Source organism: Rhinolophus ferrumequinum, chromosome X (genome assembly GCF_004115265.2).
Source record: "Rhinolophus ferrumequinum isolate MPI-CBG mRhiFer1 chromosome X, mRhiFer1_v1.p, whole genome shotgun sequence".
Taxonomy (NCBI): Eukaryota; Metazoa; Chordata; class Mammalia; order Chiroptera; family Rhinolophidae; genus Rhinolophus; species Rhinolophus ferrumequinum.
This window is the reverse complement of record NC_046284.1, coordinates 37,342,289-37,359,841: the sequence shown is the minus strand read 5'-3', so window position 1 is coordinate 37,359,841 and position 17,553 is coordinate 37,342,289. Positions and strand designations below refer to the sequence as shown.

The 17,553-nt window shown below is 38.7% G+C and overlaps 1 protein-coding gene across 1 annotated transcript; it reads left to right on the top strand.

The window, feature by feature from the left end:
* Positions 1–8,996: 8,996 nt before the first annotated feature.
* On the top strand, positions 8,997–17,551 carry UBE2A (ubiquitin conjugating enzyme E2 A). Its single transcript, XM_033113921.1, has 6 exons — positions 8,997–9,243; positions 9,378–9,458; positions 9,876–9,901; positions 15,516–15,605; positions 16,593–16,681; positions 17,300–17,551. The coding sequence occupies exons 1-6, from the start codon at positions 9,200–9,202 to the stop codon at positions 17,426–17,428; spliced, it is 459 nt and encodes a 152-aa protein (XP_032969812.1). The 5' UTR covers positions 8,997–9,199; the 3' UTR covers positions 17,429–17,551.
* Positions 17,552–17,553: the final 2 nt, after the last annotated feature.

Sequence of the window (17,553 nt, the reverse complement as noted above, 5' to 3'; positions counted from 1 at the left end):
GACGTCATCGACGCGCGTCGAACCTTTCCCCGTACGGTAACTGTGGTCATGTGTCACTAATAGTCATGTAGACTTCCGGGCGGTCCCATTAGGCTAAGATGTTCGGGGGCCGTCCAGAGCCAAACAATCTTTTTTGCTTTGGCCTAAGTTAGCTGGGACTGCTTTACTTGAGACAACCTTAATATTATTTATTTATTCATTTATATATATATATATATATATATATATATATATATATATATATACACACACACACACACACACACACACACACATATATATATATATATATGACCAGATATCACAAAGGATTATATCCACACATATATGCATAATACAGATTTTAGGTGTGCCTCTATGATTTTAATGACTGTATTCAGGATGAGTGCTTAATGAAGTAGAGAAATCTTTTCAAAGCTGAGGTATAATTCTCATAACATAAAATTCACCCTTTTAAAGTGTATCATTCAGTAGTTTTTAGTATATTCACAAAGTTGTACAACCATCACCACTATCTAATTTCAGAACATTTTCGTCATCCCCAAAAGAAATCCAATATTGTTAGCGGTCACTCCCCACCTTTTTCCCTGGCAACCCCTAATGTGCTTACTGTCTGTCTCTATGGATTTGCCTCTTCTGGACAATTCATATGAATGAATTCATACCATACGTGGCTGTTGGTGTCTGGCTTCTTTCACTTAACAGTGTTTTCAAGGTCCATCCACGTTGTAGTGTGAATAAAAAGTAGTAATGAATCAGTAAAAAGGAACTTCATTCATTTTTGTAGCTGAATAATATTTTATTGAATGGATATACCACATTTTGTTTATCCATTCATCAGTTGATGGACATTTGGGTTGTTTCCACTTTTTGAATGTAATGACTAATGCTACTATGAACATTGGTGTACAAGTTTTTTTGAGGATATATGTTTTTAGTTCTCTTGGGTATATATTTAGGAGCTGATTGCTGGGTCACATAGTAACTTGATGTTTAACCTTTTGAGGAATTGCCAAGAGTATTTTCCAAAGCAGCTTTACCATTTTACCTTCACATCAGGAATCTATGGGGGGTTCTGATTTCTTCATGTCCTCACCTGTAATTATTGTGGGTCTTTTTGATCATGGACATCCTGGTGGGTGTGAAGTGGTATCTCATTGTGGTTTTGACTTGCCTTCCCCTGATGGCTAATGATGTCGAGCACCTTTTCACGTGTTATTGGTCATTTATATATCTTCTTTGGAGAAATGTTTATTCAAATCTTTTGCCCATTTTTAATTGGGTTATTTGTCATTTTATTGTTGAATTGTAAAAGATGTTATATATTCAGGATACTATACCCTAATCATGTAAATGATTTGCAAATAGAGGCATCTTAATGATCCTGTTTGCCACAGGCATAAGGGAACATCTCCCACCCTTCCTTTCCCCAACTCAGAAACTCTCCCAGAATGCTCTTTGTGGAGGACAGGAGCCTGGAGCCATCCAGAATAAGGACATTGAGGCAGTTTACATTGAATAACTTCAATAATCCAAGTGATGACACCAAAATAGTGGGTTTTTAACAGAGAACTTACTGAAGATAGCAGGAGCATGACTAGAAAATTGACAAGCTGGCTGGAAGAAGAAGTATAGTGTTCAACATACACAAGATGCAAACCAATGGGAATTTAAAGCAATCTGCTAGCCCTTGAACGAACATGGGTTAAATAAAGTATAAAATAAATATAAATGTAGGTGGTAAAGAATCACAGTGTTTGCTCTTTAGGTGTTAGCCCAATGTCATCCCTATGAGTCTATGTAATTCAGTATTCATGGATCTTCCACTGTGTGTCAGACACTGTGCTATATACTGGTTGTATAGTGTATAAATAGTCTCACCCCTTCGTGTGGCTTAGTCTAGTACTTAGTCTAGTACTTTTTCTGTAAAGGAATAGAGAGTAAATATTTCATGCTTTGAGGGCCAATAGGTAAAATCAAGAACATTATGTAGGTACTTGTATAATAAGAGAGAAAACAAATTTCCACAAATGTTTTGTTGGTGAACTTCAAAATATAATAATTTAATATAATTTTTTGAAATACAAGTCTGCTAATGAGAAAAACGGCACTTTTTAAAAAAATGTTTTATTGGGGAATAGTGTGTTGTTTCTCCAGAGCCCATCAGCTCCAAGTCATTGTCCTTCAATCTAGTTGTGGAGGGCGCAGCTCAGCTCCAAGTCCACTTGCTGTTTTCAATCTTTAGTTGCAGGGGGCGCAGCCCACCATCTCATGCGGGAATTGAACCAGCCACCAGGTTGTTCAGAGCTCGTGCTCTAACCAACTGAGCCATCCGACCCCCCAGAAAAATGGCACTTTTGATGGCGGTGGATAACATTTCATTTAATTAGGGTTCAAAGTGAGGTGTTCCCTATCATCAAAATCAGTTGCAATCTCAATACACATTTAAATTATTTCATATCTGGTCAAGTTGAGATTTTTAAGAATGTCATTTTTAATTTGTAACAAAGGTTTACAACTTGATTTTTTCAAGAGTTAACAAACTGCAAACACCTGTTAATACAGGTCTTAAATAACTTTTAAAAATTAGTTGCAAATATTCATCTGTTAATGCCTATCTGTAATGAGATTTTATATATTTCATCTTTGAAAAAAATAACAAAGATAAGTACTGCCAAATACTAATATCCACAAACAACTCTGTTTTTTTTTTTTTTTTTTTTTTTTTTTAAGGAGGGTGCAGCTCACAGTGGCCCATGTGGAGTTCGAACTGGCAACCTTGGTGTTATCAGCACCATGCTCTAACCAACGGAGCTAACCAACCACTCCTGCAAACAACTCATTTTAATTGAGTGTATTCATCTCTTAGAATGCATTCACAAAATTCTATTAGATTCATCTCTTGACATTTGCCTTTTAGTATGTCATTAATTTTCACTTCCAATTGAAGTTTAGATAGAAGCTCCTCAAATGCACAAACTGATTTTGAAATATAGAAATTTCCTTTGCACTTTGCACTGTGGTCCAAAAAATGCCACTGGAACTGTAATTTAGGTTCAGAAAATGTATCCAATGCAAATTTGTGTGGGAATGCAAATCTTGATTTTCATTTTAACTTTTTATAGCACAGGAAGTGATTAAAGTAACTTGATATTACTTTTGATTCAAACAATGTTAGTTGTCATTGAAATTACTGCAGTATGTTTCACATATAAACAGTGTTTTGCCTTGTAATTTTAGGTTAAATTCATTCAGTAACATTATCAAGTCTACCATAAAAGCTAATTTTAAAACCATTGAATGTTCATAAATAGTGGTTGAGGGTGGCTTTTCTTGTTCATAAAAGTTTCAATCTCAGCCCTGAGCTTAAAAAAAATTCAAAAAAACCCCAAAAAACAAAAACCACCCACTGCTAAGCGATTGAACTGCTGTTAGTAGGGCAAGTCAGAATATTCTGCTTCTATTTCTGACAAAAATTCATGGAACAATGGTTTTGTCCATGAGAGTGAACGAAGTTCACTGTTGACACTAATGGTTGAATAACAAAAGATAGATTCAAATATTTTCCTGCAAATTACCTGTTGTTTAATAATGCAATAAATAACAATAAGATTTAAACAATTTACATTTGCTCAAGCTTTGTACATTTGTCCATCTAAGCCATTTTCTGCTCCATACGTATTTGTAACGTATGTTAGCAGACTCTGCTTCAGGTTGTATTGAACTAGTGTTTTCTTCTTTGGAAATTTTCTCATCTGCAGTTGTTCCACACAGACCACCCACACAGGCCAGTTCTTCCATCCCTTTAAACTCAGCATTGACTCTGAGTAAACAACAACTGAACAGTATTAGTAACATCTGTGAACTCATCAACAGCCAAGGAAAACAACTTGAGATCATTTGCCTTGTTTTCTAAATGACTATTGGTTAATTCCAATGTCCTTAACTCTGAGTCATTGTTCTTGTTGAAAGGTTAATAGTCTTTAAAAAGTTGATTTTTCTCTGGACACATTTCTTTGGCTTCTCAATCAAACGTGACTTAATTAACTCACCATCAGTAAACGGCTTTCCTTGCTTGGATAACAAATTAGCCACTCAGAAACTCACTTTGGCTGCAACCTCATTTTCATTTTTTATTTTTGCAAAGAATTCTGCTATGATAAGATATCCCATTTTAAACCTTCTAATTTTTCTGACCATTGATTTCCTGTGAGATGGGAACATTGTGATGAGCACTTAATTTGATACTATCCATGTATATTGTATTATTTTAGCCATTCTACGTGTCACTGTGTAATAAACACAATGCTTTGACATTTAATTTGATAACAAAGTAATCTACACTTAGAAGCATGATATTCAAAATCCACTTTTATTTTTTTGTTTTGACATGATAGGTATGCACTTTCAATTTTTAAAAATGCCACAATATGGTGATATTTGTGGCACTCAAAATGCTACTGAGTTATAACTGCATCACTGAGATTTGTAGTTAACAGATCAACATGTGAAATGATGAGAGCACCGAATACAGTTTCTGTCACAGCTACTCAACTCTGTCACTGTAGCACTAAAACAGCCACAGGCAATACATACATGAAAGTGTGGCTGTGTCCCAATGGAACTTTATTCATGGATATTGAAATTTGAATTTCATATCACCTTTATGTGTCAGGAAATGTTATTAAATATTATTATTGTTTTGATTTTTTTCAACCATTTAAAAATATAGAAAACCATTCTTAGCTTGCAGGCTATAGGAAAAAAGAGAGCAGGCTAGATTTGGTTGTAGTTTGCCAGTAGATCTTGCTGGTTTGATTGAATTCCCATGAGCAACACTGTAGCCATATGTATTAGTTTCCTACTGCTGCTGTAACAAACTACCACAAACCTAGTAGCTTAAGAAAACACAAATTTATTATATTACGATTCTGGAGATCAGAAGTCCAAAATCAATCTCACTGATCTAAACTCAAGATGTCAGCAGGGCTGGTTGATCCCAGAGGATCCAGTGGAGAATCCATTCTTTGTCTCTTCCAGTTTCTAGAGGCTGCCCACATCCCTTGGTTCCTCAGCTGGTGGCTGTATCACTCCAATCTCTGCTACCACCATCACATGGCCTTCTCCCTGAATTCGGACTCTTCCTTCCCTCTCATTTAATTCTAGATAACCTCCCCATCTCAAAATTCTTAATTTAACCACATCTGCAAAGTTTCTTTTGCTATATAAGGTAACATATTCACAGGTCCCAGAGATTAGGACATGGAGGTCTTGGGTTGGGGGGCATTATTCAGCCTTTTTTCCTCTTGATTCAACTATTCAGCAGGTAGTGAAATCCTATGTTCACACCTTAATTTCCCCATTTCTCTAAGCTTCACTATTTCTCTCTCCTCTCCTTCTTTTCCTTCCCTTCTCTCTTTTTCTCTTTCCTTCCCCCTCTCTCTCCTCTTTCTCTCCCTTCCTGTCCTTATGTCCTAGGAGCTATATAGATGGACAGCATACTACTACTTTTATTGCCAAAAGCACACACTGTGATAACTGTTCTTTCCTATGTGATCCTCTTGACTTGTCTCCTGAGATTATTTGAGTCAAGAAAAACCTATTTTCTGTTGTTTCTTGGTTGTCATTTGTGCTAAATTTTATCAATAGAAGTGGAAACTATAGGAAAATAAAATTCCTTTCCTTGACTGGCTAACAGAAATAAAAACTCACAGCCTCATGAGGCAGGAAATGATCGTTTATCTGGTCTCTCCTTCCAACCCAAAATAGTTCAGGAAAATCACAATCTATTCCACATTTTGAAATCCCACAATTTCCCTAGTCATATATTCCCATATTTCCTCCCTTTTAGGAAAATTCTCAAATCTTCGCCTACTGACAATTTGGAATTTTTTATCTTCCCTGCAGCTGCATTGCTAACACAGTTTAAGCTAAAAAGAACTTCCAGTTTCTTGACCCCTGCTCTTGGGGAAGAGGGGATGCTTGGCCGTGAAGATGTTATTTGTTTAAGATGTCAAGTTGAGAAGGGGCTGGAAGGACTGCTTGGCCAACTCTGCTATAGTTACTATGTTCTAGTCTGATAAATTGTCTGTGCTGGAGAACAATCTTCTGTGTTGCTGTTTGCTATGACAACCCTGCTTCTGATGAAGAATGTAGGAGCACAGTATTCCTGTAATGCAGTTCCACTGTGCAGTCAGGGTGCTCTCCCCATGCCCTGGTACCATGGGGCTTCCAAACTGCTTTGGTTCATGCTCCTGACTTTTCTTGATTAGATAGTCCCAAGAGGGAAGAGCAAAGGAGCTTCAGAAAACAGACAAGCCCGCAACAAATTGAAATGCATCTGTAGCATTTGATGACTCAGATATTTATATCCAGTGGCAAGAGCTTCCCAGTGTCTTTCCTACTCCCCTTCTCAGTAGGATGTTTTCAGCACATCTCTCTTAGGCTCAAACACTGACAAAAGCTACCTATCAAGCCTAAATTCCTCATCCTTGCATTTGAGGATATTTAATCAACTTCTGTCACCCTCACTTTTCCTAGTGGAGGTCTCATCATTCTCCATTAGCCACGTTAATCTGCCCACTATCCCCAGAACATGGTTTAGCTCCATGTCCTTGTTCATGCTGTTGCCCTCACAGAAACTGCTTGAGTTCTTCTCTCCCAAGCCCTGCTTCCATCTCTTTTGAAACAAAATTGAAATAGACCCATTCTAGGAAGCTTATTCTAACCCCACCAAATTGATGAGTCGCCTGCTGTACAGTACCTCAACATTTGCGGGTTCACATGCTTCTGCTATGTAGCTTGCTGCTGCTCTGGTAGGCAGAATTCTAAAATGCCATCCCCTCCCTCAAGATTCCTGGATACTGATGTACACACACCTTCTTCCAGTTATTCAAGCAGACACTAATCTAGGTTCTGCTGTGAGGGAATTTTGCAGATGTAATTAAGGTCCCAAATTACATGATTTTAAGACAGGACATTATCTGGGGTGGGCCTGATCTAATCAGATAAGCCCTTAGAACTGGGCACTTCCTGAAGAGATTCAAAGCATGAAAGGGATTTGATGGGAGAGAAATTCTCTGCTGCTGGCTTTGAAGATGGAATAGGCTACATGGCAAGGAATGTGGAAGATGTCCAGGAGCTGAGAATGGTCCCTGACTGGCAGCCAGTGAGGAAATGGGGACCTTAGTACTATAATTGGGAAGAACTGAACTTGGCCAACAACTTGTGATAGTTTGTTAAGCAGCAATAGAAAACAAATGCATCTGCTTTTGTAGATCTTGCTTTTGTTGATTTCATATGTGTGTATTTGTGCAAGCTCCTAAATGAGAGGAAAAGGTTTTTAAAACTTATTTCTGTACCGTCTTCCCACCACAGCTATAATGTGAGACTATTAGGGAGACTTACTTTAACTGATATGTTGAATTTAATGGGAGATATAAATCCTTGGCCATGAAGGTACGTGTTGTTAAGCAGCAGCTAGAATTACAACCAGTGTCAAGTGTCTCCTGCCTCCCATGTTACAAACAAATTTCTGCACCTCTGATGTCTTCTGGACATCTCTACATGGATGTCTCATCAGTCCTATGAACTCAGTAAGGCCCCAGATTTCCTCTCCTAAAACTGCCCCGTCCCTCTAGTTCTGTTACTGGCACCTTTAAACCTCCAGTTTGGCACCTTTAAACCTTACAGCTTAGAACTACAGCCATTGTCGACTCCTTCCTCTGTGTGACCCCCACATTTAATCTGTTGCCAAGTCCTCTCCATTCATCCCCTCATCTCCATTTTTATTGTCATTGCCTGATTCCATATCTCTCACCTAGAATAATTTCAGTCTCTCTCCTAGCTGCTCTCCTGGGACCAATGTCTGACTAGTACAGCCCTAATCATGTCACTTCTCTGCTCACCCACCTTCCAAGAAATCCATCAGCTTGGCATCCAAAATTCTCCAGGACTTAAGCGAAATCTACCTTTCTCATATTTTCAAAAATTCTTACATGAGCATTTTGCCTACCTTCTGAGTTATTTGGGGTTGACCTTAAAAATTATTCTTTAAAACTGTTATTGCTCTTGCAGGTCCGCATCTTGTGACTCTTCCCTGCCACCTCCACCTTTTTCACACACATCTTCCCGTTACTTTTACTTCAGATCCACTGCCCTTCCACTTCTCTGCAGTTGGACATTCTCAGACATTGGACCCTTCTGAATATATAGCAGCCTCTCAGCTTGTTGAACTGCCAAGGAGAAATGTGGTTCCAGAACCAAATTGTGAGTGTCCAGAGCTATAACCTCATTCTTGCTTAAACTCTCACTCTCTCCCTCAGGACACACACCACCATTTTATTCTGCTTTGGGGTGATCATGGGCCTAAATGTTGGGACTCGAATCTCGCACAGGAAAAGGGACCCACTGCCTCCTTTCATAGTTGAGGCCGATTTATTTTTTTGATTTTTCAGTGATTTTATAACAGGTCATACACAACCCGTCCCCAGTCTCCTGTGTACTCAGGGGATGTGCACCCTACAGTTCCCGCTTTTTGAGAACAGCTTTGCTTCAGCCCACTCCCCGCTTCTCTAGTTTGGGATGTCCATCCTTCTCCCCCAAGCCACAGGGCGCACTTTAAGTGATCTAGTCTTAAAAAAAAAAAAAAAGGAAAGAAAAAAAAGAAAGGAGGAGGAGGAGGAGGAGGAGGAGGAGCAGGAGGAGGAGGAGGAGGAGGAGGAGGAGGAGGAGGAGGAGGAGGAGGAGGAGGAGGAGGAGGAGGAGGAGATACAAAAAGAAAGCCGAGGAAAGCTTCCCAGGGTTCGTGCTAGATTTGGCAGGTGGGGATGGAGCCCATTCCACCACCCAATCCTGGGGAATTGGCCTCGCCGCCTGCCTCTCAGCCACCGTCGGGCTTCGGCGGGGGTTTAATGGCCTAAGCAGGTTTCCTTACCACCCCACCCTCCGCCCGTCTTGGTACCGTCTGTCCGGCGTTAGGCATTCCACCCCCCGTTCCTTCCAGGTTGGTTCAGCCCGGGTCTACTCCGGGGTGGTGCTTAGCCGGCGCCAGACCGACCCTCGACTTCTAAGGGGTAGTGCTGTGCCTCTAGGCGCTTCCTCCCCGGCTACTTCGGCTTCTCCAGCGTCCTCGGCCTCCTTACCCTCCGCGGGCACCCGAGAACTCGGTGTATGCTCCAGCCCTGACCCCGCTCGAGATATGTCTACCCCGGCTCGGCGGCGCCTCATGAGAGACTTCAAGAGGTAACTGACAGGGACCGCGGCGTCCAGGGCCGGCAGCGGGGCGCAGGGCGGGTCCCGAGGCGGGCCAGGGGAAGGGGGCTGCCCGGAGCGGTCGCGGCTGCCGGATCGTGGGGCCGCTGTCTGTTTCTCTGAAGGTTGCAGGAGGATCCTCCAGCCGGAGTCAGCGGGGCTCCGTCCGAGAACAACATAATGGTGTGGAACGCGGTCATTTTTGGGTGAGTCTCTGTTCCGGGCGGTGGCGAGAGATGGGGAACTCAAGGTGGCTCTGTCTGCCCTACGGGACCGGCCCCTGGCGAAGGCGGAGAGGGAAGGGGACAGTATTAGGGTCTGGCCGGGCCTAGGCTCCTCCCCGGAGCCTGTGCCTCGATTAGCTCAGTTCCCGCTGCCAGGGGAACCGTTTGGGGTTCTCAGGGGGGCGGGGCGGGGAGTGGTGGCGGTTAGAAGCGGCGGCCTGCACCAGGTTTCTGAGCCGGAAACATCTATTTGTGGTGGCTTTCCGACCCAGGAAACGGTGCTTTACCAGAGATGGAGTTGGCGGAGCTTGACAGAGCCTGGAATAGCCATCTCCTAAAATGAACCAGGGAGAAGGGAACCCCTTAAGCCGGAACTGACTGTTTTTCTCTCTGTTGCAGGCCCGAAGGGACCCCGTTTGAGGATGGTAAGAGAGTTTCTTTACCCACCTTTCAGGAGCCTGATCATCTGGTGAAAGGGTTCCTAGTCATCCTGGAAGTGCCTTCTACTTAGGAACCTGCTTCTCCCTAGCTTCTGCCTACTAAAGGCTTGAGTGGAATCTAGTATGTGGCAGGTTGTGGCAGTATGTGGCAAGCTATTGTCCGCTTGACTAGAACTGCAACTTTTGTCTTGCTTGCTTCTTTAAAAAAAAGTCTGGGTAAGGCAATCACTTTTTAAAAGGAGCATCATAGCACTGATATTAAGGACTTTTGAGGTCTGGGCTGTGATCCTGCCAAATTCAGCCCCCCTTCAAGATACTGAGTACATATCACCCCAACCACTTGCTGATAGACTCAGAGACCCCAGAGACCATCTAGTTAGAATTTGAGTGCCTCAATTAAGACTTTATGCTCAGTAATCTCAATCTTCAGTATTGACGGTAGCCTTAATGGACTTTCAGCTGGTGTCCACCCTACTTGAAGGGACTACATGTACTTACAGCCACATAATTTTTAATGGATTTTGGTTTGACTTTTAAAAACACATATTAATTGCTTTTTAAAAACTTTGTATTCCAGATAATTATAGATCCATTTGTAGTTGTAATAAATAGAGACTGTATGCCCTTCACCCACTTGCCCCATCCCCTCTTTTGGTAATATCTTGAATCACTATACTACAATATCACAATCAGGAAGTTGACATTGCTAGTTTTATGTGCACTCAATTGTGTGTGTAGTTGATTATTGAACATTTAATCCATTTAAAATATGATTAAAAATATTTGAACTACTGATTGACATCTTTAATATTGAGGTATTTAAAAAAAGAAAAGGATCTTTCTGTTGCTTTTTTTCTCACAATGATTTATCTTCCTTTGGTCATGTAGCATGTGTGTGTGTGTGTGTGTGTGTTTGTGTGTGTATATAATATATATATACATATATATGTGTGTTGTATATATATTTGTGTGTATACACACACACACGCACATAAGTCAGTTTGAAGGTGGGAACAAAAACATTTCTGCAAACTACGAAGTCATACTTATGTTGCCGAGTTGGATTGCTTTTTGATGCTACCAATTCACAAGATGTGAGGTAGGTCAATATCAACCAATTCTATAATTTGTCTCAAATGCTCAGATTTCCCTAGGAGACTGCAGACAGTCACCTGAATACTTTTAACTTCCTGTCTGCTTTCATCCCCTGGGTAAATATCACTGTTCTTCAGCGCTGCAATAAAAATAAGTGACAGCAGGAGAGAGGGATACTAAAGGCGCAGTACTTTGGTGCAGTAAATCATTTGAAATTATCCAAAGCAAGACTTAATTTTCCTCTGCTGGATTGGTGCTAGTTCTTCCTACCTAAACTTTATGTGCAGATTAACTGTATATTTGCTTTAGCTTTAGCAGGCTTTGTTTTCGTTGCCTTTTTTTTTTTTCCTCCTGATTTTGCTCAAACTGCTTTATGCTGGGCATAGCTTTATTAATAGTGTATCATTTTGCTGGAAGTTAGCTACTTAAATATTTCAAGGGTGCTTCTCTTGTTTTAAGTGGTATGAATTGAAAAGGTACTTATGGAATCCATTACCTACCTGGATCTTCCCTCCTGACATTACAGGCTCTGTTTTTAATGATGTGTATCTCCATCCTGGCATTACTGAAAGGAATTACTCAAGCTCAATGACAGTAGCCTTTTCTGATTCATTCTGTTGAGCAGTCTGCTATCCAAGGATGCTTCCTCAGGTGTCTAGACTGGGGCTAGGTGTCACTGACTGGGGCTACAAAAATATTTTGATGATTTGTTAATATCCGTCACTTACAGTTAGGGAATTTACTGGAAAAGACTGATTATGGACAAGTGGCATAGTTGATTTTGCTGTTTCCATGTATTACATAACTCAACAGCCTCAAAACTACTTTTGCTGTTTCCTTGTAAACCATTTGTAATAGAAGTTTCTGGAATAGCCAAGCTCTAGTTACAGAGATGAAATCTTAAGAAACAGAACTCTTAAAGGTATTTTGATTTAACTTCACACACTTGAAGTAAGAGGAAAATGTTCCCAAGAGCTTACACTACCAAACAAAGCACTGCGTAGGGGGTGGCTATGCTTCCTCATCAAAATATCTGAGTCTGCAAGTGCTGTATGGGATAAAGTATTCTCCATCACATCATCTAAAAATTGTTAATAGACACAGTAAGATACTAGTATTTGCTTTTTTAAAGTTAAAGTTTATTGGGGTGACAATGGATAGTAAAGTTACATAGGTTTCAGGTGTACAATTCTGTAATACATCATCTACATATCACATTGTGTGTGCACGACCCAGAGTCAGTTCTCCTTCTATCACCATATAGTATTTGCTTTTCATAATAGATGTAGTCTTAAGAATTTGGGTGTAAGATTTTTTTTTTTAAATGAATCACTTAAAATCCACTAAGGGTGTTCTTAAGATAAATAAATCCCATCATGAAGCATATTTGGGTTTTATCTTAAAAATGAGAAGTTTTAGTTCTAAAAAATGTTTTAAGTACATGTACTTTGCTTTCTCCTCAGGGGTCACAGTCTGGTGGCCAAATGGCAGAAAATGCCTGCAGAGGTGTTTGCTTTGGCCAACACAGTTTATTTTCAAAAATTTGAATTTGTGACTGTCTTTAGCAGAACATACACTGTAGTTTAACCATATCACTCCCTATTGCCATACACCAGCCATTTAACACATTTATATAATTTTCCTGGACTGTGTATCGATGGATTAATAGATACTTTCCTTACAATGTTGTGTCCCCCTCAGGGATGTGAACAAAATCAGTACAGATTGTGTACAACAATGGTGAGGCTTAAGTTTTCAGTTATTTTAAAGCCCAGCCTTCTAAATATTCAAAGGATAAGCTCTAGTCTTAATTGCATATTAATTATAGGATTTTAAATTTCTTTAACTTTTGTTTTGGATCTCAGAAATTTCATTGAGGGTTGTACTAAAGAGGTTCTGATTGTTTAATGTGTGAAACATCCCCTTTTCAATGTACACTTTGAATAAGATTTGGGTAAGTCCTGATTTTTATTCAGGTAGACATAAGCAGGTTGTTTCACTTCTCAAGATATTAAATGAGCTGCTTTGAAAGACTGGACTCTTCTTTGGTAGCTAGGTAAGCACCTTGTTGAACTTCTGGGCAAGTCTTAGGCAGAAAGCTCAAGTCACGTGTTTTTTGAGAGCCACCAGCATAGGTACTCAAGTTGCATTTAACTGTGAGTGTTTGATGTAGGTCAGAAATAAAGTACTATTTAATGTTTGAATCCATTGTGTATTTCTTACTGATAGTGAAGTTTGGATTTGGGGGTTTTGCCTTCTTCAGCTAGGTCTCGAGATGTGAAACTTTAGAATTATTAGTATTTACAGAGCACTTTTGTCACTGCATATTTCCCTCATTTTAAACCTCACAATGATGTTATGTGGTGGATACTATGATTAACCCCATTTTATAGATGAGGAACTTGAGATTTAGTTAAGTTGAGCAGTTTCCCCAAGGTTTCACAACTAGTAAGTAGCAAAGCAAGGATTTGAGCCCAGGCCCGTGTGACTGCAAAGTTCCACTTACACCTGCCTTATGTGTTGCTTTACCACTTTTAGGTATTATATTTAATGATGATTTTAATTTAAAGTACATGGGAGCTCCATGTGCTATTAAATCTGCCCAGTTTGAGAGCAATTCCTTAATGATAAATCTCTTACCTATAATCAGATTTTAACATTGAACCAAATGTGTTTACACTTGAGATACATAAGGAAGCTCGAAGCTTTGAAGTCTTTAACACTGATTCCCACTTTTTCTTGCATGTTATGTCAGTAGTACTGAAAAGGAACAGTATGCATTTTTCCTCAAAAAGAGGAAAATTTATGGTCAGGTGGTGATAAAGGTGTTCTGATGAACTGTAGCTTATTTGTCCATTCCAAAATATTTTACTTTTTGTCCTTAGCTGTAATATATAGCATCTTTCAAATAGTATAAAGAATAACAATAGTTTGGGGAGTATGTCTCTATATGTTGCATTTTAAATTATTTTGAAACTTTGGGACACATGTTCATACCAAGGGCAACTTTGTTAGCAAATTGTTGCCTATGGGCTTGCTGGTAGGATACAAACTGTTGGTATTATATGTAACCAATCTAGCAGTAGAATGATTGTAGACTTCTCTTTTTTTCCTTAAGTTGTGATAACCTATTAATTGAAGCAAGAAGGAAATAAATTGCTAAGTCTGAAGGAATCAGTAACAAATTATACTCTATCTGAAGTGTGGTCTGTTGTATTAGAATAATTTCTTAAATGGACCAGAGAAATATAGTGGATGTACCACTTTATGTATACCAGATATAACTGATTCCTTAGGTTTACTTGAAGAGATTTCAGTCAGGGAAGAAACACTTGCCCAACTGTTGTCTTGAATTTATTAAACCCAATTAAAAATAACATTTTGAAGGAAATTATCTCCCAAATCACATCTACAACTCCTAAATGAGATCAAGTTTGTCCTTCCCTTATAAATAATTCTATAATCGAGTATGCTTTAGAGCAGGAGTGTCCAAACTTTTTTCAACGTTTTTCACCAAGGGCCTTATGTGGTAAAATACACAAACAGCCAGGTCACTCACTCGAGGTGAAGTACGTATTGCCTCACCTGGTTTATTTAAGTAAACTAAATATATTTTTGGAATTTGCTGTGGGTCAATTAAAAATGGATCTCAGGCCGCAGTTGGCCCTCGGGCCGCAGTTTGGACACCCCTGCTTTAGAGCCTCCTGCTACCTTAGTTGACCCATAGTCAAGAAAAATAATTTCAATAGTAGCCTAAACAAACATCATTAGAAAGATAAATTTACTGGAGACATGAATGTAATTTAATGTGATATTTAAATGATTTTTACTGTTAATCCCCCCCCATTGGTGTGAATGATTTAGTTGATTTTATAGTGAAGTACCTTGTGAGACATACATAAGGGTTTTGAGAGGGACTATGAAGTGTTTTTCTGGTTCATAATTGTGTTTTCATTATAGAGTTGCTATTACATGAAAAGGAACCAGTGAACACTTTATATTTATTCCATTCTATTTTAAAAATAATTTGATTACTGATTTGTATTTCTCACATTGATTTTTGAAGCTTTGTACTCCCATTCTTTCTAGTCCATTTAAAAATCTGGAGAGTTTAAAATGGCAGTGGATTCAAATAGGCCTTTAAGGTCTTCCAGTTTTCTAAAGGAAGAAGGCCAGATTTTGGCTTTAGTTTCTTGTCATTTTAATGATGTCTTCAACGTATGCAGTGGCTAAAGTTATCCTGTAGGCAGTAATTTTGAGTTTAAGATGGCTGTATTTAAGTTTGGAGAATAATAGAAAAACGAAAAACAAATCACCTTTGGGTTGTAGTTCTTACAACATCTATTTTTTGAGCAATTCCTGAAGATGTATCTTTTACCCAGTCTCCCTATATCTTTACATTACTTCATTTAACACTCAAAAAAAGTCACACAGCATTAAAAGAAAAGTACTAGTGAACAAAGTGATAAATATGTTTTCTTAAACCTGTCTTTTCTAACTACAGGAACATTTAAACTCACAATAGAATTCACTGAAGAATATCCAAATAAACCACCTACGGTTAGATTTGTCTCTAAGATGTTTCATCCGAATGGCAAGTATCACTTTTAATACAGTATTTTAAATGATTGCACTGTTTATTACGGAGGTAACATACATTTCCTATGGATTTGTCTGTAGTACTTGAGTATTTGTTTAGGCATCCTGCTGTTTCCTGAAAACTGAACTTGTTTATGGTGGTCTATTGCTCTCTTAAGCTATAGTCTTAGAACCGAAACACTGAAGCTACTTTGTCTTTTGAGAGCCTCCTTGTTTTGATAATCTTTATCATTTATTTATTAAACAAAAATAAGGATGCTCTTGAGGTTTCTTTTTAATGTTAGGCCAGATTTGGGTAGTCTTGTGTTGTAATTATTTTCACTAGTGGTTAAGACAATAGTTTTTAACTTTGGATGCAGATCAGAATTACCATGGAACATTTTAAAAATGCAGATGCCCTGGCCCTGCTCCAGACCTACTGAATGTCAGATTCTGTGGTTGAGGGCCAAAAATACAGTACTAGATTGGAAAAGCACCACAGGTGATTCTAACTTACCATTTTGCCTTTCCCCTCCCCCCAATATAAGCCTAGAACATTTTACCTTTTATTCAGGTTAATAAAGTATTTTACAGGGTATATTATTTTCATGCCAACATGAAACCTCGTTAACTCTGAGCTTTTGTTATTTTATATAGGAGATATAGTTTACAAATTGGGTAGAATGAATTTCCCACAAATCCACCAATGGCTAGGGACCCTGTTAGAAAATGTGTATAATTTCCTGGATAATGGGGCACTCTCTTCAGAAGAACAAGTGCTAAGTATCTTCCAGTTTTATACTATTACATTTGACATATTCCTAACATCCTGATTATTTCACTACTAACGCTTGTGACTCTTTTTAGGAAGGTAACTGAGAAGCAGCATAGGAAATCTTTTTAAACCTCAAAAGCAAAGTATTCTTGACTATATTTATCTTGACTATGATATAAAACCTTAACGGTTTTATTATGCTTAACATACATACTTCTCTGCTCTTAGTCTATGCAGATGGTAGTATATGTCTGGACATACTTCAGAACCGTTGGAGTCCAACCTATGATGTGTCTTCCATTTTAACATCCATACAGGTGAATTTTCCTTCATGTGACTAACTATGGCCTTTTATATGTTTATATTAGCAATTGAATTGTTTTTGAAAGTTATAACTTAAGGTAAAAGGAAAGTCATTAAGACATAAGCCACCAGAAAAAATACACACACACACGGTGCCAAAAAACGTATACACATTTTAGGAAAGGAAAAAAACTATTAAAATTGTGTTACTCATATACTGATAACAAAAGATGAATTCAAGTCACGTTTGACTTCTGTAATTACAAGGGGTGCTCAAAGTGGTTACCATCAGTGTAATTTTAATATTTTTTTCCGTTCTTAAAATGTGTATACATTTTTTTGGCTCTATCTGTCTATCTATCTATCTATCTATCTATCTATCTATCTATCATCTATCTATCTATCTATCTATCTTATCTATCTATCTTATCTATCTTTATCTATCTATCTATCTATCTATCTATCTATCTATCTATCTATCTAATGTTCGCCTAGCTACTAGCAGATTAATGTAACCCTAGGTTAGTATGCTAAGAGCAAATATACCTGTTACTTAGGACAATTCAATTGAGTGTCTTGATACATGTATCTTTTGCATCAAGGAACTGACATTTTACAAATTGTCTTTATAGTCTCTATTGGATGAGCCCAATCCCAATAGTCCAGCAAACAGCCAGGCCGCTCAGCTGTACCAGGAGAACAAGCGGGAATATGAAAAACGTGTTTCTGCGATAGTAGAACAGAGCTGGCGTGATTGTTGACCTGGGTGCAGCAAAAGGAGAGGCTGGGCATAAGAAAAATATATATTGATGTGTTTGTCACCGTCCTAATCCTCAGTGTCATTACATTTACTTTATTAAAAGCAAAATAGCTATTGTGCTGTTTC